We start from the raw sequence: 25,481 nt of genomic DNA on the forward strand, positions 1-25,481 counted from the left end.
TAATAGATTTGGAGCCCTCCAGCTCTCCAGACCCAGAGTCACTCCATGCTTGTTCAGCGAGCAACCTGAGCACCCGTACACGGCAGCCCCTCCCAACTGCCGCCCGCAAAAGGAGGGGGCAGCTCCAAGCCCAGAAGTGGCCTCTGCCAGGCTCTCCAGTCCTGGCCCTGCCTGGGGGCCGAGACGCCTCGCCCTGACCTCGGGAGGGTGAGAGAACTACTGGGACTCTCCCCACCCAGGTCCTCTCCTGGGCCTGTCCCAGTGGTCCCTGATGTGCACTTGTGATCCTGCAGGCCCTACAAGGAGGATGGAGCTGACAGGTGGGGAAGAGGGCTGGAGCCCTGCCTCTGTGACCGAAGCTCTTCCTGACCTGCCTCTGCTTTGTTCTCACAGACTCTGCAAGTCAGAGTTTATTTTCCCCATTTACAGAAGAGGGAAAGAGGCTCTGGGGGGGGTGAACCCTAAGTCACAGAGGTGGGATTCAAACTTGGGTCTGGGGGACCTCACAGGACCACTGCTAACCTACATGGCACGCTTGTCCACCCCCTCCGTATCAGGGCCCAAGACACGCTTTGCATCCCAGGCCGCACTCACTGCCTTGCTCAGCAGCCTTGTGCAGTGAGCAGCCTGCACACCCATCCAGGGAGGTCCTGCCCCCTCTTGTCCACAGAGGACCTCAGGCTTCCTCCCTGGGGTCCTTCCCCACAAATTTTACTTCCTATCCTTCCAGGATAGCCTTCAGATACTTCCTGTGGGATAATGCCCGGAGCCCACCCCACCCTCTCTCTCTTCGGAATCTAACCAGGGTAGTCCATGCCGCCTCCTCTACCGGAAGTCTTCATTCAGCCATTTGACAACCTTTTATGAAGCACCTATCATGCTTAGGGGTCCAAACACAGCCCAGGAAATAGAAAAGACCTCAAGCAAAAGATCCCAGGTGTAGGGTGGCACCAGAGAGACCCAGAGAGGGTAAGCTGTTTTCCAGGAGTCACACAGCACGCTGATCACACAGTGTCAGGCCCACTCATGCTGATTGGAAGTCCTCAGATGGCTTCCCCACACTGCTGGATACACAGAGCCCAGGAATCCATCACCCTTCTGGAGGCAGAGCCGTCCCACCCTAGGACCACCCCCAGGTCTGCCTGTCAACCCTGCCGTCTTGGGACAGCTAGAGGAGGCCCACCTTGTCGGCTTGGCTCCTTTTCACATTGCCCGTGCGGCCAGTGTCAGCGTCGAGGGAGATGTCTGAAAAGAGATGGGGAGGGGTTACCTGGGCTCCCCGGTCCCCCGTCCCACCATAGCGTCCAGGTCGGGGCAAGCTTTGACCCCTCCCCAAGCCCAGGAGAGCCGGGCAGCCCTGTTCTGGGGACCACACCCAATGCCTGGGAGGCCCACCCCTGTGGCTCTGGGTTTTGAGGGACCCAAGCCTTGGGCTCTTGACTTTCTCACTCGTCTGCATGCCCTGAATTGCTAGCCCTTGGGGGCCCTGACTCTGGAGGCCAGGACGAGGCCTGAGCTTCCAGCTGCTGGCTCCGCAGTTAGGGCCGCTGCCAGGGATCTGGCTGAACGCAGCTGAACTAAGCGTCCCCACGTTTAGTGACGAGCCTTGAGGCCCGGGGACTCTGGATGGAGGAGGCCTGCTGTGGTCTGGCTGGAGACCCATGGGCCGTGCAGTTTCTAGGTTCCTGTGGCTGTGAGCACAGCTGGGACTCCGGCGCTGGGGGTCTGGAGCAGACGGGTGGCCTCTGAAGAAGCCAAGCTCCTCGGTGGACGAGGAAGATGGCCATGGGCCTCCCTAAGCCCCTCAAGCAGCCAGCGTGGCGGGGAAAGGGCAGGGGCTGAGTTGGACCAGATGCGGGACTCACCGGCGCCTGTGAGGTAGAGCACGCTGTGGCCCAGGGCCCCGCGCGCCGGCTGCCCGAAGTAGGAGATCTTCACCTGCGGGGACACGGGCAGCCCTCAGCGGGCACGGCCAGGCCTGTGGGGATGGCTGAGGCGGGGGGCGGAGGGGACACCCCAAGGGCCCTGTGTAGATGGGGGATGGGGGCCCTGGCTGCTCCCTGCTGGTGAAGGCCCGGGGCCCACGGACTCTGCGCCCGGACCCAGAGCCACTTTCTCCAGCTGGAGAGAGCGGATGCCTCCCTGGCTCCCAGAGCTGGGCTGAGGGGCCAGGAGGGCCAGACAGGGTGGGGGCAGGTCCCCAGCGGGGGCAGCCGGACCCTTAGGAATCCATGGGGAGGCCAGGGAGAAAGAATGAGGGAAGGGGCAGTCATCACCAGTGACTCGGGCAAGGTAATCAGTCTCCCTAAGCCTCTGTTTCTTCATCTGTAAAATGGGAACAACGACCCTTCCCACCCCACGATCGCAGCCCATGCTCACAGAACTTTCCCCATGGCCCAGAGTCCATGCAAAGGGCTCTACCTGGGCCTCTACGAGAGCCCCCAGGCTGGGCCCAGTAGTCGGGGCTCAGAGGGGGAGTCTGAGCTCCAGGGCCCCTGCTCTCAACAGCTGCACGGCCCTCACTTTCCCCGTGTCACTGGAGAAAAAGCTGAATCAGTGAGTCTGGGGTCACTGTGTGTGTGGCAGGCGCCTGGGGGCGAGTAAGAAGGCGTTGTGTCGTCTGTGAGAGAGGTTTCCCGCTTCCTTAGGTGGGAGACACGCACGCATCCAGGTATGCTCCTATGTCCGACGCATGCGTGTATGTGTGTGCACGGCTGTTGCTGAGGACGCCTGTCTGCATGGGAGTGGGCAGGGCCTGTTTGGGGTCGGTGTGGAGCTGGGATCCAAGCAGGTGTCTGTGAACTTGAGGGGGTGAGCAGGCAGGCTGTGCATTTATGGGAGTGTCCATTCCTGCGTGTGTGGGTGCTGGTGTGGGTGGGTTCACAGGCTTAGGTGTCTATGGCTTGTTTCGGGATGTGTCCTGGGTGTGGATTTGGGCGTCGTAGCCTCGTGGGGTTGGCTGACTAGGGCGGTGTGTGAATGGGGTGTGCTTTGTCGGGGGCTCTGACCTTCTGCAGGGAAGGGACCTCTTACCTTGAGGTCATTTAAAGCCTTACTGGCTGCGTCCACCGATATGACCACTTCCACGCTGGCATCCAGGGGCCAGTGGGCCCTGCCCGTGGGCTCTGTCACCCGCGCTGGGTCATAGACCATGAAGATCTTCACCCCGGAGCTCCCAGAAACCCCAAAGTTCTCAGCGCCCTCAGGCACATCACTGACAGAAAAGAGAGAGGGGAGTGTCGTGGGTGCAGAAGAGACCAGCAAGGTAGGGGGTGCTGCCAGGCGATGCAGACAGCAGCCCCATGGCTGGGGTGGGGCGTGGGGGGTGCCCCTGGCCAGGAGACCAAACTGGTTAGGCCCCAGGGCCCCATCCCAGCTCTCCACTGATGCCCACGTGACCTGCCCTGAGCCCATCACCCCCTGGCCTCAGTCTCCCCATCTGCAACACAAAGGGCTTGGAGCAGAGCAAGGCCGCAGAGCTTTGTTTCAGGGGCAGAGTTGTTTCCGCGGACCTTGAATGGAACCCTGGGCAGAAGGTGGACAGAATGGGCCTGAGGGTGACGCCGAATCATAGTGTTTAACCCTTCCGCTCCCATAGCGGCCCCTGAAACTCCAGAGAGCAGAGACGGAACCCCTCTGGACAACCCCAGCCCCACCCCTCTCCTGAAACTTCTAGCTCCGATGCTTCCAAACTCTCCAACCCAATGGGAAACCCACCTCTCACGTCCTCTGCTGCCATCCCTGGCCCCTTAGAGTCCTAGACAGCTTCCTCGGCCCGCCTGCGAGTGCTCCAGTCTGTTCCCCAACGAACAGAGCACGCTCTTCCTGTGCTCAGAAGCGCTGGTCCCAGCCACACGCAGCATCGTCTCGGACGGCACACGAGGCCCTCCTGGTCAGCCCTCTCCCACCTGCAGCCCCTGCCCACTCCCGGGGCCTGCTCTTCCCCACTCGCTCTGCTCAGGCCTCGCTGACCTTCCCGGTGTTCCCTGAAGCTGCCAGGCTGTCCTGCCTCAGGGCCTTTGCACTGGCTGTTCCCTCTGCAGAAAACGCTTTTCCTGCAGATCCCACTAGGCTCCCTCCCTTACCCTCTTCAGGGCTCAAATGTCGCCTTCTCAGTGAGGCCACCCCCCCAACCTACCACTCTGTGTAATGCTACACCTTTCCTCATCTCCTCTTCCACTCCCCTTACCTCTGTCATTCTGTTCTGATTCTTTTTTTTAAAAATATTTCTATTTATCTATTTAGTTGTGGTATGTAGGGTCTTAGTTCCCCAGCCATGGATTGAACCTGGGCCCCCTGTATTGGGAGTGCAGAGTCTTAGCCGCTGGACCGCCAGGGAAGTCCCTCTGTTCTGATTCTTAATCACACCGTTAGTCACTCAGTTGTGTCCGACTCTTTGGTGACCCCGTGGACTGTAGCCCGCCAGGCTCCTCTGTCCATGGCATTCTCCAGGCAAGAATAATGGAGTGGGTTGCTATTCTCTGCTCCAGGGCATCTTCCTCACCCAGGGATCGAACCCAGGTCTCCTGCACTGCAGGTGGGTTCTTTGCCATCTGAGCCCCCAGGGAAACCCCAGTCAGACAGTTATGTGTTGCTCGTCTCTCCTGCTAGGAGCTCAGGTCCCTGAGGGCACGGAATTTTGTCTGTTTTGCTCGTTGCTGCAGCCCAGAATCTGTAACAGTGTTCGGCTTGTAGTCTTTCTCATAAACACTTGTTGAATCAATGAATGGACTCAGTTTTCCCTACTCCGCCAGGGCATTCAGGCCCCTCTCTACCCGGCAGTGCAGCGCTTGACTGACGCCAGAGCCCAGTGCAAACTTCTCCTGTTCCCCTGACGCCCCGCAGCCACCTGGTAGCCCAGAACTCAGGGCTCCAGAAAGGGCGGGTTGTGGAGCCCCTGGTATGCCAGCCCCAGGCAGGGGCACCCCTCTTCTGGGCCTGCACACTGCTTCTCACACCACAGCTGCTCCCAGCCACAGCAGAGAGGGGCCGGTCTTCTGGACCAAAGACCCAGAGGGGTGCTCTGCAAACTCGGGCTGCAGAGCACCTGAAGCCAAGCTGGCGGGGCCTCCGAGGGCGTACCTGTCCTTCCTTGCTCCCTGAGTGACCCTGTGCTGTGCTGCCCCCTCTGCCGTCCCTGGGGGAGGCCCCAGGTTTCCGTGAGGCCCTTGGCCGTGTAGAGTGCACTCTAGAGGGGAGCTGGACAAGGGAACTACATGCCAAGCTTCTCCACCGCCATCCCCCAAGAGCCATCAGCCTCAAGGCCGCCACCCAAGGTCAAGGCCACGTGCAGATGTCCACCCGACTGCCAGAGGGGTCCTTCAATACAGCTCCTGTCTCCATTCTTTCCCAGACTCCTGAGAACCCAGCCAATGTAAACTCCCCTGGAGAAAACAGACAGGCCTCCCTAATCCCCAGCGTGGCCACTTAGTCCCCACAAAGCCCGGGGCCCGGTGACAGTGGTGGTGACGGTCATGGCTCCAATAACCCCTGGTCCCACGCAGGGTCTGGAGCACCGATGTACATCACAGCCCACAAGGCGGCTACTCTTCTCCTTGCTGTAAAGATGAAGCTGGAGCGAGGGGCTGCCCCGGCCGTCCAGTGGTTAAGAGCCTGCGGGCTGACGCAGGCGCCACGGGCTTGGTTCCCGGCCCGGGAGAATCCCGTGTGCCGCTTCAAAGCCATTAAGCCCGTGCTGTGCCCCAAGAAACTAGGGATCTCTTCAAGAAAATCAGAGATACCAAAGGAACATTTCATGCAAAGATGGGCTCGATAAAGGACAGAAATGGTATGGACCTAACAGAAGCAGAAGATATTAAGAAGAGATGGCAAGAATACACAGAAGAACTGTACAAAAAAGATCTTCACGACCCAGATAATCACGATGGTGTGATCACTGACCTAGAGCCAGACATCCTGGAATGTGAAATCAAGTGGGCCTTAGAAAGCATCACTGTGAACAAAGCTAGTGGAGGTGATGGAATTCCAGTTGAGCTATTCCAAATCCTGAAAGATGATGCTGTGAAAGTGCTGCAGTCAATATGCCAGCAAATTTGGAAAACTCAGCAGTGGCCACAGGACTGGAAAAGGTCAGTTTTCATTCCAATCCCAAAGAAAGGCAATGCCAAAGAATGCTCAAACTACCGCACAATTGCACTCATTTCACACACTAGTAAAGTAAAGCTCAAAATTCTCCAAGCCAGGCTTCAGCAATATGTGAACCGTGAACTTCCTGATGTTCAAGCTGGTTTTAGAAAAGGCAGAGGAACCAGAGATCAAATTGCCAACATCCGCTGGATCATGGAAAAAGCAAGAGAGTTCCAGAAAAGCATCTATTTCTGCTTAATTGACTATGCCAAAGCCTTTGACTGTGTGGATCACAATAAACTCTGGAAAATTCTGAAAGAGATGGGAATACCAGACCAGCTGATCTGCCTCTTGAGAAATTTGTATGCAGGTCAGGAAGCAACAGTTAGAAGTGGACATGGAACAACAGACTGGTTCCCAATAGGAAAAGCAGTTTGTCAAGGCTGTATATTGTCACCCTGTTTATTTAACTTACATGCAGAGTACATCATGAGAAATGCCGAACTGGAAGAAACATGAGCTGGAATCAAGATTGCCGGGAGAAATATCAATAACCTCATATATGCAGATGACACCACCCTTATGGCAGAAAGTGAAGAGGAACTCAAAAGCCTCTTGATGAAAGTGAAAGTGGAGAGTGAAAAAGTTGGCTTAAAGCTCAACATTCAGAAAACGAAGATCATGGCATCCGGTCCCATCACTTCATGGGAAATAGATGGAGAAACAGTGGAAACAGTGTCAGACTTCATTTTTCTGGGCTCCAAAATCACTACAGATGGTGACTGTAGCCATGAAATTAAAAGATGCTTACTCCTTGGAAGGAAAGTTATGACCAACCTAGACAGCATATTCAAAAGCAGAGACATTACTTTGCCAACAAAATTTGTCTAGTCAAGGCTATGGTTTTTCCAGTGGTCATGTATGGATGTGAGAGTTGGACTGTGAAGAAGGCTGAGCACCGAAGAATTGATGCTTTTGAACTGTGGTGTTGGAGAAGACTCTTGAGAGTCCCTTGGACTGCAAGGAGATCCAACCAGTCCGTTCTGGAGGAGATCAGCCCTGGGATTTCTTTGGAAGGAATGATGCTGAAGCTGAAACTCCAGTACTTTGGCCACCTCATGTGAAGAGTTGACTCATTGGAAAAGACTCTGATGCTGGGAGGGATTGGGGGCAAGAGGAGAAGGAGACGACAGAGGATGAGATGGCTGATGGCATCACTGACTTGATGGACGTGAGTCTGAGTGAACTCCGGGAGTTGGTGATGGACAGGGAGGCCTGGCATCCTGTGATTCATGGGGTCACAAAGAGTCGGACACGACTGAGCGACTGATCTGATCTGATCTGCCCCAAGAGGGCAGCCCCGCTCGCTGCAACTGGAGGAAGCCCAGAACAACCAGCAATAAAAAGAAACAGTTTTTATTCCAGCCCCAGTGGCTCTCAGTCTCAGCTGCTGTAGAGAATAAAATGCACCTTGTCCATCAAAAAAAAAAAAAAGAAAAAAGAAATAGTTTTTAAAAATCTCTAAAGATAAAGCTTTGTCTGGTTTAGTCTCGCTCCACCGAGACCGCTGACTCTAGAGAATGCCTCACCCGTGACTGGAGCCTACGACGGCCGCAGCTGCATCACGATTCCACACGTGGAGTTGCACCTGATCTGCTCATTCTTTCCCCGATTAATAAAGCTGTCCTAAATGCACAGTCATAAACGCACGTGGTGTGAAGGCTGATGGGTTTTCTCATTCGCGCTCGAGAAGAAGAAGAAACCGAGGCGATGAAGACGCTGCCCCTTCACTGGAAAGTCCCGGACGAGCGCCTCCTCACGGTTTTGTGTCAATCTCAGCGCAACAGCTACAGACACCAAGTTTAATCTGCGTTATTCACCTTGTCTTCATCAATAAAACAATAAACGGAGTCCTGATTTGTAGACGTTGCCAATATCCCTGGTGTAAACACTCCCACTAAGGTCAGTTTCAAGTTATCATCGCAAAATCATTGAACCCAGAGTTGCAAAGAGATGCAAAAGAGGCCCCTACGTGCCGCTCTCCTACAGACAGAGGGAATGCTGGTGGAACACAGATGACGGTGGGATGCAGTGAAATATTGGAAACAGATGCGTGTCAAGTGTTTTTTATCTTTTCAAGTACTGCCCATTTATTTTTTGATTGATTTTTTTTTAATTTGGCTACATCTCACAGCATGCAGGATCTTAGTTCCCCGACCAGGAATCAGACCTACCCCCTGTATGGGGAGCACAGAATTTTCACCACTGAACCACCAGGGAAATCGCTACCATTGCCTTTTTAGATTTTTTTATTTTTGGTTCCGCTAGGTCTTCATTCAGTGCTCAGGCTTCTCCTGGTGGTGGCTTCTCTTGTTATTACTGTTAAATAAACTGTATTTAAAACAATGGTGGGGGGCTTCCCAGGTGGCTCAGTGATAAAGAACCCACCTGCCAATGCAGGAGACGCAAAAGACAAGGGTTCGATCCCCGGGTCAGGAAGCTCCCCTGGAGGAGGGCATGGCAACCCACTCCAGTATTCTTGCCTGGAGAATCCCATGGACAGAGAAGCCTGGCGGGCTACAGTCCATAAGGTTGAAAAGAGTTGGACAGGACTGAAGAAACTTGGCACGACAATGCAGGAGACGGAGGAGACGTGGGTTTGATCCCTGGGTCAGAAAGATCCCCTGGAGGAGGAAGTGGCAACCCACTCCAGTATTCTTGCCTGGAGAATCCCATGGACAGAGGAGCCTGGTGGGCTACAGTCCATGGGGCTGCAAAGAGTCGGACACAACTGAGCAACTCAACAGGCAAGCAATATACAGTGTAATTTTAAATAATGGCTGTGTTTGACAACAGGCTTGTAAACTTCCTTAAAAAAAAAAAAAAGACAATCAGGTCCCTTGGGGAGGCGTCCTGCTTTGCTGCTGAGCGCTTGCACAGCCGCCGTTCTCCAGCCTCCCCTGGAGGGACTCAGCCTTTTGCCAGGGCGACCGTGCGCTTCTCCAGTTGTGCCGGGCACTGGTCCTTGACTGTCTCTGCTGTGCTGGGTCTTTGTTGCTGGTGGGCTTTTCCCTCGTTGCTGCGAGCGGGGGCTACGTGTCTCTCACTGCAGTGGCGTCTCTTGTTGGGGAGCACAGGAGATGCTCCACATGCCTTGGCGCTTGGGTTCTCTGCATTCGGAATGTTCAGCCGGGAGCATCCCTGGGGCCTCGGTGCTTCATCTCTTTTCTGAAGGTGCCCTGCCTGCCCTGTGTAAGGCAGTGGCGGGGGCTCACAGGTGGCGCCATGGGCCTCACACCCCCTAACCGCAGGACCCAGCTGCATCGCCTTCCAGCCCGTGGCACCTGTCACCTGAGGTGCCACATTTATTGCACATATTTCCCTACTGTCTCTCCCATTTCTCCCCCTGGAATGCAGGGAACTTCCCGTTCTACTTTCACTAAAACTGTGGTCATCTCAGCACCCAGCGCGGGGCCTGCTTGTGGGCAAGAAGCACAGGAAGCCCTTGTTTGATGGACGAGGACGAGACGACCCGGGAGCGCGGAATGGTACCAAGCAGAGTCTATGGACCCCCCGGAACAGACGTCCCCACCCTCCTCCGCATCCTCCACCTGCCTCTCGCTCAGAATAAAACGTTAGCCTCCTGGGCTTTCCTTGAGTTCCAAAGAGTAAACTTAACCAGGAAACCTAGAAAATGCAGAGGCAAAGGAAAACAGCCGAATAAGACAAAACAATATCTTGGCCGTTCAAACACTCAAGGACTTTACTTCCTCCTCACAGAGATGGACAGGATTCTGAGCCATACCCTGGAACTGTTTTGCAGATACTGAACCCCCCCCACCCCGGGTGGAAGAAGTTAATTGTATGCTGCCCACAGCACGTAGTCCCAGAAGGCTGATGAGGCTGACTCCCGATTACCTCACCACCAGCCAATCACGAGAATGTGCGCAATCACACACCCTACAGCCCTTTCCCTCACTCTGCCTTTAAACACCTTTCAGTGAAATAGAGCACACCCTCTCACCTCATGCAGAAACTCAAGATGGCGTAAAGGCTTAGACATAAGACAGGACACCATGAAAGTCCTAGATGAGATCATAGGCGAACATTCTCTGATATAAATTGTACCAATGTTTTCTTAGGTCAATCTCCCAACCCAGACAATAGAAATAAAAACAAAAATGAACAAACGGGACCTAATCAAACTTTTAAGCTTTTGCACAGCAAAGGAACCCATAAACAAAAACGAAAAGACAGCCTGCAGAACGGGAGAAAATATTTGCAAATGATGCAACCAACAAGGGCTTAATTTCCAAAATATGCAAGCAGTTCATAAAACTCAACAACGAAAAAAGCAGGCAACCCAACTGAAAAATGAGGAGAAGACCTAAGATAGACATTTCTCCAAAGAAGAAATACAGATGGCCAATAGGCACCTGAGAAGATGCTGGAAAGCTAATCACTGCAGAAATGCAAATCAAGACCACAGTGAAGTATCCCCTCACGCCAGTCAGAATGGTCATCATCAAAAAATCTGCAAACAAGACATGCTGGAGAGACTGTGGTGAAAAGGGAAGCCTCTTGCAGACTGTTGCTGTGAGTGTAAATTGATACAGGCATTTGGAGAATGGTATGGAGGTCCCTTAAAAAAATGAAAAATGAACTATCGTATGACCCAGCAATCCCACTACTGGGCACATACCCTGAGGAAACCATAACTCAGAAAGACACACGGACCCCAAGATTCTTTGCAGCACTATTTACAATAGCCAGAACATGGAAGCAACCTAGATGTTCATCGACAGATGAACGGATCAAGAAGATGCGGTACGTATACACAACGGAATATTACACAGCCATAAGAAACGAAATCAGGTCACTTGTAGTGATGTGGATGCACCCAGAGCCTGTCATACCAAGTGAAGTAAGTCAGAAAGAGAAAAACAATGATTATATATTAACCCATCAATATGGAATCTAGAAAAAAGGTACAGATGAACCGGTTTGCAGGGCAGGAATAAAGAGGCTGACTTAGAGAATGGATACGTGGACATTAGTGGAGGAGGGGGAAGGCGGGGCGCACTGAGGGAGCAGCTTTTACACACACAAACTGCTGTCCATGAAATAGACGGCCAGTGAGGCGTGAGGCCAAGCAGGCCCTAGGAAGCAATCACTAAGAACAAAGCTAGTGGAGGTGATGGAATTCCGGCTGAGCTATTTCAAATCCTAAAAGATGACGTTTTAGAGTGCTGTACTCAATGTGTCAGAAAATTTGGAAAACTCAGCAGTGGCCACAGGACTGGAAAAAGTCAGTATTCATTCCAATCCCAAAAACAGGCAATGCCAAAGAATGTTCAAACTGGAGCTCATTTCACAAGCTAGCAAGGAAATGCTCAAAATCCTTCAAGCTAGGCTTCAGCAGTACCTGACTTGACGGTGAACAAGCCGGGTTTAGAAAAGGTAGAGGAACCAGAGATCAAATTGCCAACATTCGTTGGATCATAAAGAAAGCAAGGAAATTACAGAAAAATACCTACTTATGGTTCATTGTCTATGCTAAAGCCTTTGACTGTGTGGATCACAACAAACTGTGGAAAATTCTTCAAGCGATGGGAATACCAGACCACCTTGCCTGCCTCCTGAGAAACCTGTATGCAGGTCAAGAAGCAATAGAACCAGGCATGGAACAATGGACTGATTCAAAATTGGGAAAGGAGTACGCCTAGGCAGCATCTTGTCGCCTTGTTTATTTAAGTTCTATGCAGAGTACATCATGCAAAACGCCAGGCTGGGTGAATCACAGCTGGAATCAAGATTGCCAGGAGAAATACCAACAACCTCAGATATTCAGATGATATCACCCTAACGGCAGAAAGTGAAGAGGAACTAAAGAGCATCTTGATGAGGGTGAAAGAGGAGAGTGAAAAAGCTGGCTTAAAACTCAACATTCAAAAATGAAGATCATGGCATCTGGTCCCATCACTTCATGGCAAATAGATGGGGAAAAAATGGGAACAGTGGCAGATTTTATTTTCTTGGGCCCCAAAATTACTGCGGATGGTGACTGCAGCCAGGAAATTGAAAGATGCTTGCTCCTTGGAGGAAAAGCTATGACCAACCTAGGCAGTGTATCAAAAAGCAGAGACATCACTTTACCAACAAAGGTCTGTCTAGTCAAAGGTATGGTTTTTCTAATAGTCATGTACAGATGTGAGAGTTGAATCATAAAGAATACTGAGTGCTGAAGAACTGATCCTTTAAACTGTCTTGCTGAAGACTATTGAGAGTCCCTTGGACTGCAAGGAGATCAAACCAATTAGTCCTGTAGGAAATCAACCCTGAATATTCACTGGAAGGACTGATGCTGAAGCTGAAGCTCCAATACTTTATAGCCACCTGGTTCAAAGAGCCGACTCATTGGAAAAGACCTTGATACTGGGAAATATTGAAGGCAGGAGGAGAAGGGGACGACAGAGGATGAGATGGTTGGATGGCATCACTGATCCATGGACATGAATTTGAGCAAACTCCAGGAGATGGTGAAGGACAGGGAGGCCTGGTGTGCTGCAGTCCATGGGGTTGCAAAGAGTCAGACACGACTTAGCAACAGAATAAGCAAGTGGGAAACTACTGCAGAGCTCAGCGAGCTCAGCCTGTGCTCTGAGATGACCTAGAGGGGTGGGAGGGAGGCTCTGGAGGGAGGGGATGTGTGTACACACACAGCTGCTTCACCTCGATGTCCAGCGGAAACCAGCACAACATCGCAAAGCAATTATATGCCAAAATGGATAAATAAATAAAAAGTCTACAAACAAAAACGACAAGTAAAATTACCATATGATCCAACATTGCCCCTCCTCGGCATACATCTGGACAAATCTGCAATTCAGAAACACGTGCATCCCTGTCTTCACAGCAGCGCTGGTCACGATGGCCAAGACGTGAGAACAACTTGAATGGCCATCAACAGATGAATGGATAAAGAAGATGTGGTGCATACGCACAACAGAATACTACTCAGCCATGAAAGAGGAGCTTCCCAGATGGCACAAGTGGTAAAGAGCAGTCCTGCAATGCAGGAGACACAGGAGACTCGGACTCCATCCCTGGGTCGGGAAGGTCCCCTGGAGGAGGGCATGGAGACCCACTCTGGTATTCTTGCCTGCAGAATCCCATGGACAGAGGAGCCTGGCGGGCTGCAGTCCGTGGGGTGTCAAAGAGTCGGACACGACTGAGCGACTGAGCACGCACAGCCACAAAAAGAATGAAATGACGCCTTCTGCAGCAATATGGTGCAACTAGAGATCATCATTCCAAGTGAAGTAAGTCAGAAAGAGAAATACCGTGTGGCATCACTTGCGTGTGGAATCTAAATTAAAACACAAATGAACCTGCCTCTGGAACAGAGACAGTCGCAGACACAGGGAATGGGCTGGTGGTCGCCTACGGGGAGGGGCCGGGGGAGGGCTCGATACAGATAAAACAAACAGCAAGGCCTCAGTGGACAGCACAGGGAGCCACCTTCAGTATCCTATGATAAGGACGCCCCTGGTGGTCCAGAGATTAAGAACCCGCCTTGCGATGCAGGGAACTTGAGTTTGGTCCTTGGTCAGGGAACTAAGATCCCACATGCACAGCACCGCAGCTGGAGAGTCCACGTGCCACAAGGGAAGATCCTGCATGAAGCAATGCCGCTGAGACCCCAGGCAGCCAAATTAATCAATTTAAAAAATACTCTATGATAAACCATAATGGAAAAGAATGTGTATTCATGTATAACTGAATCACTTTGCTGCACAGCAGAAACTAGCACATTGCAAATCGACTAGACTTCATCCAAAAAAATACTAGGAAAAAACACACCCAGCACCCCTCTCCATTACCCTGTCTTTAAAAACCTTTCCCTCTGAACTACCCAGGAGTTCAGGTCTTTCAAGCACCAGCCTCCTGGACTCCTTGCTGTGCCTGCCCTTTCCTTCGCCACAGCCCAGTGTCTGTAGACTGGCTTTACCGTGTGCCGGGGAGCGGGTCCAAGTGGTTCAGTGACGAATGGCTTTCCCTGGACCGCCCAGCTGGCAGGTTGGTTGAGCATGAATTTGAATTCAATCGATCCAGCCCCAGGGCCCCTGCTCACACACCCTAAGAGCAAATCAGCAGGAGACCGGTGTGTCTAGCTGACTGCAGAAGGGTTTCCAGCTCCATGGAGAGCCTGGGGACTGTCACTGCTGACGCAGCCCTTTCAAGGGAAGCAGGGTTCCTTGGAGCCAATCCCCAGCTTTGGGCAAAAGTTGACATTTCTAAGTCACAGCCCTGGGCACACTACCCTTTATTTGGAATCTTGGTAGAACATAATAATAATAATAACGTAAGAAGGGGTGGGAAGGGATAAATTGGAAGACTGGGATATGAGCACTGCTCTCCTGTAGGCTCAGAATCCATCCACCAATGCAGGAAACTCAAATTCAATCCCTGGGTCAGGAAGACCCCCTGGAGAAGGAAATGGCAACCCACTCCAGGATTCTTGTCTGGCAAATCCCATGGACAGAGGAGCCTCGCAGGCTACAGTCCATGGGGTTGCAAAGAGTTGGACACAACTTAGCAACTCAACAACAGCAAATATATAAAATAGATGACTAATGAGGACCTACTGTATACACGGGGAACTCTGCTCAGTACTCTGGAATGGCCTGCAGGGGAACAGAATATAGGAAAGAGTGGGTATGAGTGTATGAGTAACTGATCCACCTTGCTGTACAGCTGAAACTGACACGGCATTGTAAGTCAACCCCTGCGTGCCAGGTCGCTTCAGTCGTGTCCGACTCTCTGCGACCCCATGGACTGCAGCCCACGAGGCTCCTCTGTCCATGGGGTTCTCCAGGTGAGACAAGTGGAGTGGGCTGCCGTTCCCTTCTCCAGGGACCTTCCCGACCCAGGGATCGAACCCGAGTCTTGTAGGTCTCCTGCATTGGCGGGCAGGTCTCCCCGCTCTCTGGGGGGCGCCTGTTCAGGCCCCACTCCCTTCCACGCCCGCCCCCATCCAGGCTGCTTCCCTAGGGCTGCCTCTCAGGGCGAAAAACGCAGGTGTCTGCGGTTGGCCCAGCAGGAGGGGTTTTTGTTGTTTTGTGCGTGCGTGCGTGCGTGTGCGTGAGTGCGTGTGCGTGCGTATGTGCGTGCGTATGTGCGTGCGTGTGTGCGTGCGTGTGTGTGTGTGCGTGCATGTATGTGTGTGTGTGTGTGTGTGTTTGCAGCCCTCTGGGGAGGGCCTCTGTCTCTCGCGTCTACAGGCTGTGCCAGGCCGGCCCCTGGCCATCTGGATTCTCACTCCCTTGGCGTGCCCCCTCCTCCCCTGTCCCGGGCCTCTAGGACGGGCTCTCAGAGCCTTTCCCCACCTCTCAGACTCCTGGGTCTGTGGGTGGAGCCGAGCATTAAGGGCCGCTCTGGGGGTGGAACAGGCAGGCATGGGTGAGCCGCAGGCCGCCCACAGTGGGACTTGTCTCCGCTGCTCCTCAGCTGCTCTGCGGCTCACCCGATCCACGAGCCAGAACCACCTCCCCCCACCCTCACCTCCCACCAACTCATCGGCATCTGTGGGGTCCAGTCTCCCAGTGCAGCCCCTGGACGGGACCAAACCCCGACTCGGTCATTACCATGCCGGAGGCACCCAGTCTCCCGGGTGTCATCAGTCATTAGCTTTACCGTCATCGCCACTGCCAGGCTGATGAGACTGTGAGCGTGTCCCTTCAACTCACAGCTGGGATGGGGATGGGAGAGGCAGCCTTCTGCACTCTTCGAAATGAAATGAAAGTTGCTCAGTCGTGCCCAACTCTTTGCGACCCCATGGACTGTAGTCCATGGGATTCTCCAGGCCAGAATACTGGAGTGGGTAGCCTTTCCCTTCTCCAGGGGATCTTCCCAACCCAGGGATCAAACCCAGGACTCCCGCATTGCAAGCAGATTCCTTACCAATTGAGCTCCTTCAAATGCTACCCCTTCCGTGGAGCAGACTGTGGGCTGTGTGAGGCGTATGGCCTGGGATTCGGTCACTCAGCTGCTCTGAGCCTCGATTTTCCTCCTCAGTAAAATGGATGTAATCCAAAGAGCTCCTTCCCAGGGCTGCTGGGCAGATTCGATTAGACGGTGCATTTAAAGTACTTGGCATGGGACTTCCCTGGTGGTCTAGTAGTTAAGTACTCCGATCTTCTAAAGCAGGGAGCATGGGTTCAATACCTGGTCAGAGAACTAAGATCCCACATGCCTTGTGGTGTGACCAAGGAATAAACATTTTAAAAAGGAGAGAGCTATACCGAAGTGCGTGGCATACAGTAGGTGCTTAAGCGTTTGCTGCCATCGCTGCTGGTGCTATAACTCTTCCCAGAGCCCCCAGCAGCCCAAGCCAGTCGGGCCAGGACCCTGTCTCCTCCCGGGGCCCCGCAGCCCCCGTCCAGACCCTCCTTGCAGCCCCTCACAGTCTGTATCACCCAGAACAGCACCCTGACTCGGCCTCACCCCGGGCCCCGGCTCAGAGTAGGGCCGGGTTCACAGGTTAATCTGCAGGCTGCAAGGAGAATGGAGTCAGCTCTTAGAGGGATCTCACAAAGGGAGGCACAGAGGATGGGGAAGGGATCCAAAGCAACCGGTCATTCCAGCCTGGCTCACTTGCTTTAACTACATACGTGCCCACCCACCTGGTCAGGTGTAAGGACAGCACGTTTCACAGGCGATATTGGGTAGGGTAATACCAGGGTGGCATTTTCAAGCACTTAGTATGTGCCAGGGGGCTTCCCACGTGGAGCAGTGGTAAAGAGCCCTCCCGCCAATGCAGGAGATGCGAGGGACGTGGGCTCGATCCCTGGGTCAGGAGGATCCCCTGGAGGAGGAAATGGCAACTAACTACAATATTCTTCCCAGAAAACCCCATGGATGGAGGAGACTGTTGGGATACGGTCCGTGGGGGTGCAGAGTCAGACATGACTGAGCATGCACACACCGTGTGGTAGGCACGTCTCCAGCTTCTGACACCTGCGATCTTATCTACACTTTACAACAACCCTCGTAGGTACGTGTTGCTGTCCTCGTCTAGCAGTTGAGGAAATCTTTTCAGCGAGGCTGAGTGCCCTTCCTGGGATCACACAGCTGGCAAAGAATGGAAGGGGCAGCAGGCTTGTCTTCCCTCTCGTGCCGTCCCAGCCAACGTTAAAAGGTGTGTGCGTGCTCTGAGCGTGTTCCTGGCAGGGACTGGAGGAAGGAGATACCCAGAGAAGATGTGGGAAGGAAAAAGGGAAACGTTGAAACCTTGCCACACAAGCTCTTTTACATGATCCCCGGGGAGCTGACAGGATGTGGGGCAGTGAGGCAGGAAGGGCACGTGCCCTCCTCCCCCTCCATGCACCCCAACTTTGCAGGGGTGAAGTCAGTGCCAACCAGCAGGATGGCATGACCTTCCGGCCCCTTTTTACCCTTAAAACAATGAGACTCTGGAGTGTCTTCACAGTCCTTGGGTCAGAGAAGGGTCCCAGAGGTCATCCTGGCCAGCTCCCTGCCCACTGCAGAACTCTGTGCTCGAACACTTCCTGTGACAGGGAGCTCACTACCTCACACCCTTTGGTACTTTGACAGTTCAGAGAAAGAATTAGGAAGTCTTTCCTTTTGCCTGGCTGCAACCTGCACCCAGAAGCTTCCTCCTCCCGGAGCACCACAGGCACACTTCATCTCAGCTACTCGGAAGCTGACTGCCTGGTCCCTGGGGAGAGGAGAAACAGGGCAGGCATGGGGCAGCTCCCATGCTGTCCACACTCCATTCTTGGACCACACCAGCATCTGGGGATGACCCCAGGGTCAGGGGGCCCTCTGCCCAGCCGAGGGTCTGGGCGGGGAGGGCACACTGGTGCTGACCCAGCCTCCAGCTGGGGGAAAGGGTATGGGCTGGCAGCAGAGAACCAGGGTGTGCGGAGGCTTGACCACGACACTGTGCTGGGGAGAGGCCAGGGTGGAAAGGGGACTAATGTGACTGGATAGAAAGGCTGAGGAGCAAGCTGGTAGGCAGCCCTTGGGCAGAACAGACTGGCCAAGCCTGTGGCTTCCCCTTCACACCTGATCAGCCACCTACCTGCCTGGGAAGGGCCACCCTCCAGGTGTCCTGGACTAGACTCGACAAGTCCTCTCTGACACGGCCAGCTCTGGGGTCCCTCCTGCTGAGGGGCGAGACCTGATGTGGCCAGCAGTCCCCAGAGGCAGCCAGCCCTAAAGGACACAGCTCCCCCAGGAGCTCATGAGTCTTGTCACTGCCGCTGGCCGCTCCGCCTCAACACGAATTTCCCGAGCTCCCGCTGTGGCAGGGGCCACCCTGGGCACAGGAGAGCAGAGATGAATCACCCTGGCCTCACGGGACCCGCCCAGGGCAGGGACAGCACGGTCTCCAACGTGCTCTCGCTCTGTTCTGATTCCATCCCTGAGGCCCCTGCCTGCTGAGCAGGGCAGTTACCAGGCTTCTCATTTTACAGGTGATATGAAAGTCACGGAGAAGGCAATGGCACCCCACTCCAGTACTCTTGCTTGGAAAATCCCATGGACGGAGGAGCCTGTTAGGCTGCAATCCACGGGGTCTCTAAGAGTTGGACACGACTGAGAGACTTCACTTTCACTTTTCACTTTCATGCATTGGAGAAGGGAATGGCAACCCACTCCAGTGTTCTTGCCTGGAGAATCCCAGGGACGGGGGAGCCTGGTGGGCTGCCGTCTATGGGGTCGCACAGAGTCGGACACGACTGAAGTGACTTAGCATAGCATAGCATGAAAGTCACAGGAGGCCACACATGGGCAGGACCTGAGGTTTGACCTCACCCGGGTCTGACCCCAAAGCTCATCCTCTGCCCTGCGCCCACCACCCCTGCAGAAACCCAACCACACAGAGGATTCCCCAGTAATGGGTGGGCTGTGTGACCCTGGGCAAGCCTCTTGACCACTCTGTGTCTCCGTCTTTGCAAAACAGGGATCTTAGGAGTCGTCACCGCATAAGCTCGTGTGAGACTTGACTGAGAGAGTGCCGTACGCACTGTGACTGAAGGCCCTGCCATCGTCATGTCGTACTGTCACCAGGGGCCTGGGCAGCAGGCGGACCTGGCGGAAGAGGATCCTGGCACCCCCTTCACTCTCCAGCCTGGCCAGAAACCAGGTGAGCGATTCAGCGGTGAGTGTCCACATCCTGAAGGCTCTCTTAGCCCCCAGAGTAAGGTGGGAGCCCCTCAGGGGTGGGCATAGATTGTCTCGTCTCTAAGCGCCTCAGCACAGCACAGAGCTGGACAAGGAGCAGCTGTCTCGAAACGTCTAAGGGACCGCAGACGGCTCAGAGCCCCGTGTGGCTTTCTCTTTGGTCCTGCCCAGGTGCTGGCTGTGGCTGACACAGTTGGGAGGGGGGTGATGAGGCCCGCGGATGCCCCGTTACAGGCTGGGATCGCCCCCTGCGTGTAGAACCACCCCAGGAGCAGCAGCATCATGCCCCTCTTTCTTTCCTTTCCAGAGAGACCTGACGCCCTGGCATTGCTCAGCCAAGGCCACACCCAGGGAACCTGCATGGAGGGCCTGGGCCAGGCCTTCCTCCTCTGGAACCCCTGCCGGCCCAGGGATGGAGGTTGGAGGTGGCGGGGGCAGCTTTCATCCCAGCAGAGGCAAACAGGGGCTGGAGGCCAGGACATCTCAGAGACGAGCCCAGAATGGAAAGTCAGAATCATGGCTCACTCCTCCACTCTCAGACTGTCTCCCCTTCTGCTACAGAGGAACTGCACAGCTGTGCTCCTCAGATCATGCAGCTTCTCATTTGTGAAAAGGGGGCCAAATTCACAGGCGATATCTTCCCCTTCTAGTGTGGGAGGACGCTGGCGCCAGAGAGGCTGAGTAACTGGCCCAAGGTCACACAGCCCGCAGGACCACGACGCATCGCCAGCCCTCCCGCGCTCAGCAGTCACCAAGCAGCCGCATCAGTGGGACCTCCTCCTCGGGGCCCAGTCAGCGTGGGGTCCAGCCTTCTTCCTCGTCTGTGTCCGGAAGCTCCAGCCTCCTCCCCCTGACACCTGTCAGCCTGGCGCAGACCACAGCCTTGGCAGGCTCCTCCTGAGGAGTTCCTGACCTTCCGTTTGCCTATACTCCCAGCAAAGTGATGGAGACCCAGGTGGGGGCCGAGGGGTCCTGCACGTGGTTGAGAAGGTGTGTTGGAGAAGCGCTTGGCAGGGCTTCAGGCGGCCTTGGGCTCAGATGCAGGGCAGCGGGGCTCTCTGCTCTGGGCCTGGATGCGCTGCAGACTCAGCACGGGTCTGCCCCTGCCAGGCTCCGGCAGGCCCCAGCTCCCCTGCCCCGGCCCCTGGTGGCAGCGTTTGGGGTCCCCACCACCACCCACAGCCCACAGCTGAGGCCCCTCCTGGGCTCCCGGGGCTGAGGTCCTCGGCTGGGTGTGGCCTTCCCAGTCCCTTCCGGCCCCACACCCTACACCCCACACACCTCTGAGCATCAGGACCACTCGGCGGAGCTGAACAGCTGCTTAGAAACCACAGCAGAGGGAAAGAAAGCGTCTCTGGACCGAGCAAAGCGGAGGACCGCCCATCACAGGAGAAGCGTCTGGGGGTCGAGGCACCTCCATCGGGGCTGAGCCACCACCGCGGGTCCCCTGCCTCTCCAGTCTTTTCTCAGGGTCCACAGCCAGACCCTGCCCGCCCAAGGAGAGGGGAAGCTGGGAACTGCGGGGGAGGAGAGAGAGGTGGGGTTGGAAGTGATGGGAGCAGGAGATGGAAGAGAAGACGGTCAGGCACAAGGAGAGGTTCCAAGACCAAATGGCGGGGAGGAGAAGCGGGGCGTGCGCGGAGGTGCCTGGCAGGGGCTGCGGGGCGGAGGAGGGGATGGAAGAGAGACCGACAAGGTCCGTCTCAGGACAGGGGGCGGCGCAGGAGCCGGGGGCCAGGGCATCCGGACGCTCAGGGGGTGGCTGACCACCGGTGCCCTCTCTGAAGCCAGGATCACAGTCCATCATTTCACATCCAGATTGGGTGTGGCCTCTGCTGGCTCCAGGGACCTTGCAGAGGACCCCGACCTCATACTCTCCAAGAACCCTCCAGTCTAAACGCTAACATCACTTCCTATAAAGGAATGGATTCAGTTGCAGGATGGAACGAGGAGGAGGAGGGTTTCTCCCTGGAGCTTAAACCCGGGTCCCCGCCCTGCACCGGGAGCCTGTCGGTCATCAGGAGCTAGTGTTGGGCACCAGGCCTGTAATTACCCCACGAGGAGAACAATTACGCTTCACGGTACTTCTGCACAAGTTAAAAGCATTAATTTACTCAGTGTAAACACCAGAAATACACAGACCACAAGTTTTACAACTCCGTTTAGGCATGTTGGGTTCTTGAAAAGCAGGGAACCCCAGAGAAAGAAGCGGTTTGGGTCTTTTCTCCAGCTCACCTGAGAGGCCCTGAAGAGACCCCCCTTCCTGGGCTCCTGGAATTCCAGCCATCTCAGGTCTAAGAGTCTATCTGGCTTTGAGGCTTGTGCGGGGCTGGGGGAGGCTTAGAAAAAACTCCAGGAGAGCATCCCAGCCTCACCCGGCCAGCCTTCCCCTCCATCCCCGGGGACAAATGTTCACGTGGTCTCCAGCCCAGGGCTCTGATTCTGGGCAGACAAGGAACTCCGGCCGGATCACTAATGCATTCCTCAGGCCACATTTCCTCCTATTTGGCAGAAGTCCTCTGGGGACCGCTTCCAGGCAAGGAAAACAGAGATGGTCCGGGCTCTCTGGCCAGATGCAGGGGGTCATCAGCCTGCCAGGTTGAGAGGGCAGGGTCTGTAGCACATGCTATTTCTAGGGCTTCTCAGCCTGGGGCACCCCCAGGACACACTACTATCCCAAAACAGGTGTTTCCCCAAATAACCAGTCTGGAGCGCACACGGGGGAGTTAATCGCTTCCTGTGACGTCACCCCCACACGCCCATCTCCAGCGGCTCCGGAGGGCTGGGACCTCAGCCCAAGTGACTGGCACTCCTCTCTTTGGGGGGCGTCCCCCTTCTACCAGCAAGGCCAGTCAGAGGCCCCTTGCTCAGCCTCAGCTAGGGTGGGGCACCCACAGCAGGGGTGGGAGAGCCCCGAGTTCACCAAGTACAGCCCCTTCCTCTAGCCAGCCAGGGCCCCGGAATGGGCTTCAGGACCCCCTGCTCCCATTTTTCTTGGCCACGTGTGGGATATTCATTCCTGGACCAGGGTTCAAGCCCACAGCCCCAGTGCTGGAAGCCTTAACCATTGGACCGCCAGGAAGTCCCAGGCGCCTCTTCAAACCTTCCGAGGAGACAGGCCAACCCCCTCCCTCCACCCGGCTCCGATGACTCCACGTCGCCGGGTCCCACCTATCAGAGACCTCAGAGGCCAGAAGTTCTTCTCAAGGTCTACTTTGGAAACAACTTGTTGCAGAACTAACTTCTGTTTTCCAGAGACCCTCACGGCTACGATGCTAGTCCCCATCAACATCCAGGGTGAGGGCTCCTGAAGGACCCTGGGTGCGGGTCCCCCACGCTGCTCACCAGGACCCCACTGCAGCCCCTGCCCGCAGAGTCGGACCACCAGGCAGCTTCCCTGAGCCCGCAGCAGGGCCGCAGCCCTCCCTGGGGATGCCAGGGGGCTTGGTGAGCCTGAAGTAGGTTTACAGGCGTATTGCCCCGCGTACCCACCGCACAGCCCATCTGCCGTTCCTCCACCCTCTGAGACATGATGGGAGGAAAGCAGACCCACAGAGCCATTAGAGCTGTGGCACGGCCCCTCCCACAGGGCAAGGGCCCCACACAGGCAGGCTCACATTTATTGCCCTCCCCCAACACACTACCGGCCCTTCCCAGGTGGCACAGTGGTACAGAATCCCTCTGCCATTACAGGAGATGCAAGAGACCAGGATTCCATCCCTGGGTCGGGAAGATCCCCTGGAGCAGCAAATGGCAACCTGCCCCAGTGTTCTTGACTGGGAAACCCCATGGACAGAGGAGCCTGGCGGGCTGTGGTCCACGGGGTGGCCAAGAGAAGGACCCGACTGAGCACACATGCACCCACAACCCATTACCGTCAGTGATCTTGTGCCCCCATTTGTCGAAGAGGAAACTGAGGCTCAGAGAAGCGCGGCAGCTTGCCCAGGGCCCCCCAGCCACCAACGGAGCTAGAATGAGAAGCTGAGTCTGTCCAAGTCGAGTGTGGGTGCTTTATCACCAGCCTGAACTGAACAGGGGCTTCAGCTCATCCTGCCGGGGTCCAGAGAGGGCCTGCGGCTTGGCACACGCCAGACAGCAAGTCAGCGGCGGAGGCAGAAGCAGAACTCCCATCTCCTGGCTCCCAGTCAGAGGCTCTCAGAAGGGCCTGAGTTTCTGCAGTTCCCTTCTAGAAGCAGCTGTCCCCTGGGAGGAGAGCAGGGGTGGAATAGGAAGACGGGGCTCACTAGAGACCCTGTCCCCGCTCTTGATGGTAAAGCATAGTCACCAGATAGAGTAAGGGACGCCAAGCTAAATCTGAATGTCAGTTACTTTTAAAAATACAAGTATGTCCCACGCAATACACTAAAAAAAGTTATTTTTTAAACCTGAGATGTAAACTGGGTGTCCTGCATTTTCATTTGCCGAGTCTGGCAACACTGTGTTAAGACGGCAGAAGAAAACGGGGTCTCCGCTGGCCGCCCAGATGCTGGAGAACCACCCCAGGCCAGGGCCTCCAGGACAGCTGGGAGCTGAGGCCTGGCCCCCAGGGCCCCTGGCTCCCCGCACCCCCAAGGTCCCCGCCCCAGAGCCAGGGCAGGGGCAGCAGGAAGGCCCCGGGGGTGAGGGCCCCCTGAGGCCAGGTGAAGCCTCTGGGCAGCCTCTGAGGCCAGCTCAGACCCCAGCTTGTACCAGATCCCAGCTCCCACCTGCTCTGGGAGGCAGACCCTCCTCGCCTTGATTGCCCCCTCCCCGCCAACACACTGGGCTGAGTCCTGGGCCCCGCGCCCCAGCCTCATCCCCATCACCCTCTTACAGACACAAGCCCCAGGCTCCTCTGAGCGCCTCCCGGTATGAGCACACTGAAACATGCGCCCCGGGCCTGTTCTCAGTCCTTTTCCTTTGCCAACACGTTCACTCCTTCCCCAGCTCGTCCCCTCTCATCCCAGTCGTCCTGGCTGGCCTCCAACGACCAAGCTGCCACGCGCCGCCCCTCCGCCTCAGAGAGAGGGGCTGTCGGCAAGAAACGGAGGGCAGAATCAGCAGCACTTCGTTCTGATGCTCCGCATGCGTTCCGCTGGGATGTCAGAACGCAGAACCCAGACCCCAGAGCGTGGCCCCAGGGCTCAGAGCTGGAACCCTCGCCCAAGGGCTTGAGGCCAGAGACGGGACCCCGGTGCCGGAGCCAGGGCCCCAGCAGGGACCTGCAGCCTCTTTCTCTCCTGGTGCTGCAGCAGCTCCGCCGGTTCTGCCGTCACAACGGCCCCTCGTCAGCATCCTCCACGGTGCCCGATTCGGCCTGCGGGGGCCACCCCGCTGCTGCAGGCGCCCCAGCCCCGCCCAGCCCTCTGCCAGCCAGGTGGGCACCCCTCGGCCCTCACCTGTGAACATCCAGGTGTGTCTCGACCCCCACAGCACACACGGCATAGCTGGGCTTCTTCGGGGACAGCCGCACAGCACCGCGCTGGGCCATCCCGACCCGCTGGCGTCTGACCTCTGTGCACCCTGCTCCCAGGCTCCGCGCCCAGGCACCTCGTTGCCAGGAAGGGGCGTGAGTTCTGACAGGCTGGCGCTTTCCTCCTCCCTTTTAATTTCATCCTCTGACCTGAAGAGCCTGCCCAAGCCCAGTCCCCACCTCCTGGCCCCATGCCATCCCTCTTAGCCTGTCAATCCAAGAGGCTCAGGGAGGAGGTACCAAAAGCCTCCCTGGGGAATGGGGAAGTGGGGCTTCAGCTGAGGCTGAGCAGAGCTCAGCTGCCAGCAGAAGACAAGCCCCCAGCCCCCGCCCCTGCCCAAGCTTAGCTTCCATCCTCAGACTCTCGGCGACTGAGTCCACACGGCAACGAGGCAATGGCAGCGGCTTCTGAGGGCCGGTGCTGCCTGAGTGGCCTGCAGATCTTATCTCGTAGGTTAGCACCTCATTGACCAGGGGATTTTCCCAGAAACTATTGCCCGTGGGCTTCCCTGGTGGCTCCGATGGTAAAGAATCCACCTGCAATGAAGGAGACCCAGGTTCAATCCCTGGGTGAGGAAGATCCCCTGGAGAAGGACAGGGCAACCCACTCCAGTATTCTCTCCTGGAAAATCCCAGGGACAGAGGAGCCTGGCGGGCTACAGTCCATGGGGTCACAGAGTTGGACAGGACTGAGGGACTCACACTGCACCTCACTTCAGGGCCTGTGGTAAAT

General features: G+C 55.7%; 1 protein-coding gene across 1 annotated transcript in view; it reads right to left on the bottom strand.

The window, feature by feature from the left end:
• PADI1 (peptidyl arginine deiminase 1) overlaps positions 1 to 25,202 on the bottom strand; it is a 45,257-nt gene extending 20,055 nt beyond the window's left edge. Inside the window, exons 1-4 of the mRNA XM_061395490.1 lie at positions 24,675 to 25,202; positions 3,034 to 3,214; positions 1,866 to 1,938; positions 1,184 to 1,245 (exon numbers count right to left, since the gene is read on the bottom strand). Coding sequence (XP_061251474.1) covers positions 1,184 to 1,245; positions 1,866 to 1,938; positions 3,034 to 3,214; positions 24,675 to 24,766 — 408 coding nt within the window. The 5' untranslated portion in view covers positions 24,767 to 25,202. The remainder of the gene's footprint in view (positions 1 to 1,183; positions 1,246 to 1,865; positions 1,939 to 3,033; positions 3,215 to 24,674) is intronic.
• Positions 25,203 to 25,481: the final 279 nt, after the last annotated feature.

Source organism: Bos javanicus, chromosome 2 (genome assembly GCF_032452875.1).
Source record: "Bos javanicus breed banteng chromosome 2, ARS-OSU_banteng_1.0, whole genome shotgun sequence".
In the NCBI taxonomy this organism is placed as follows: domain Eukaryota; kingdom Metazoa; phylum Chordata; class Mammalia; order Artiodactyla; family Bovidae; genus Bos; species Bos javanicus.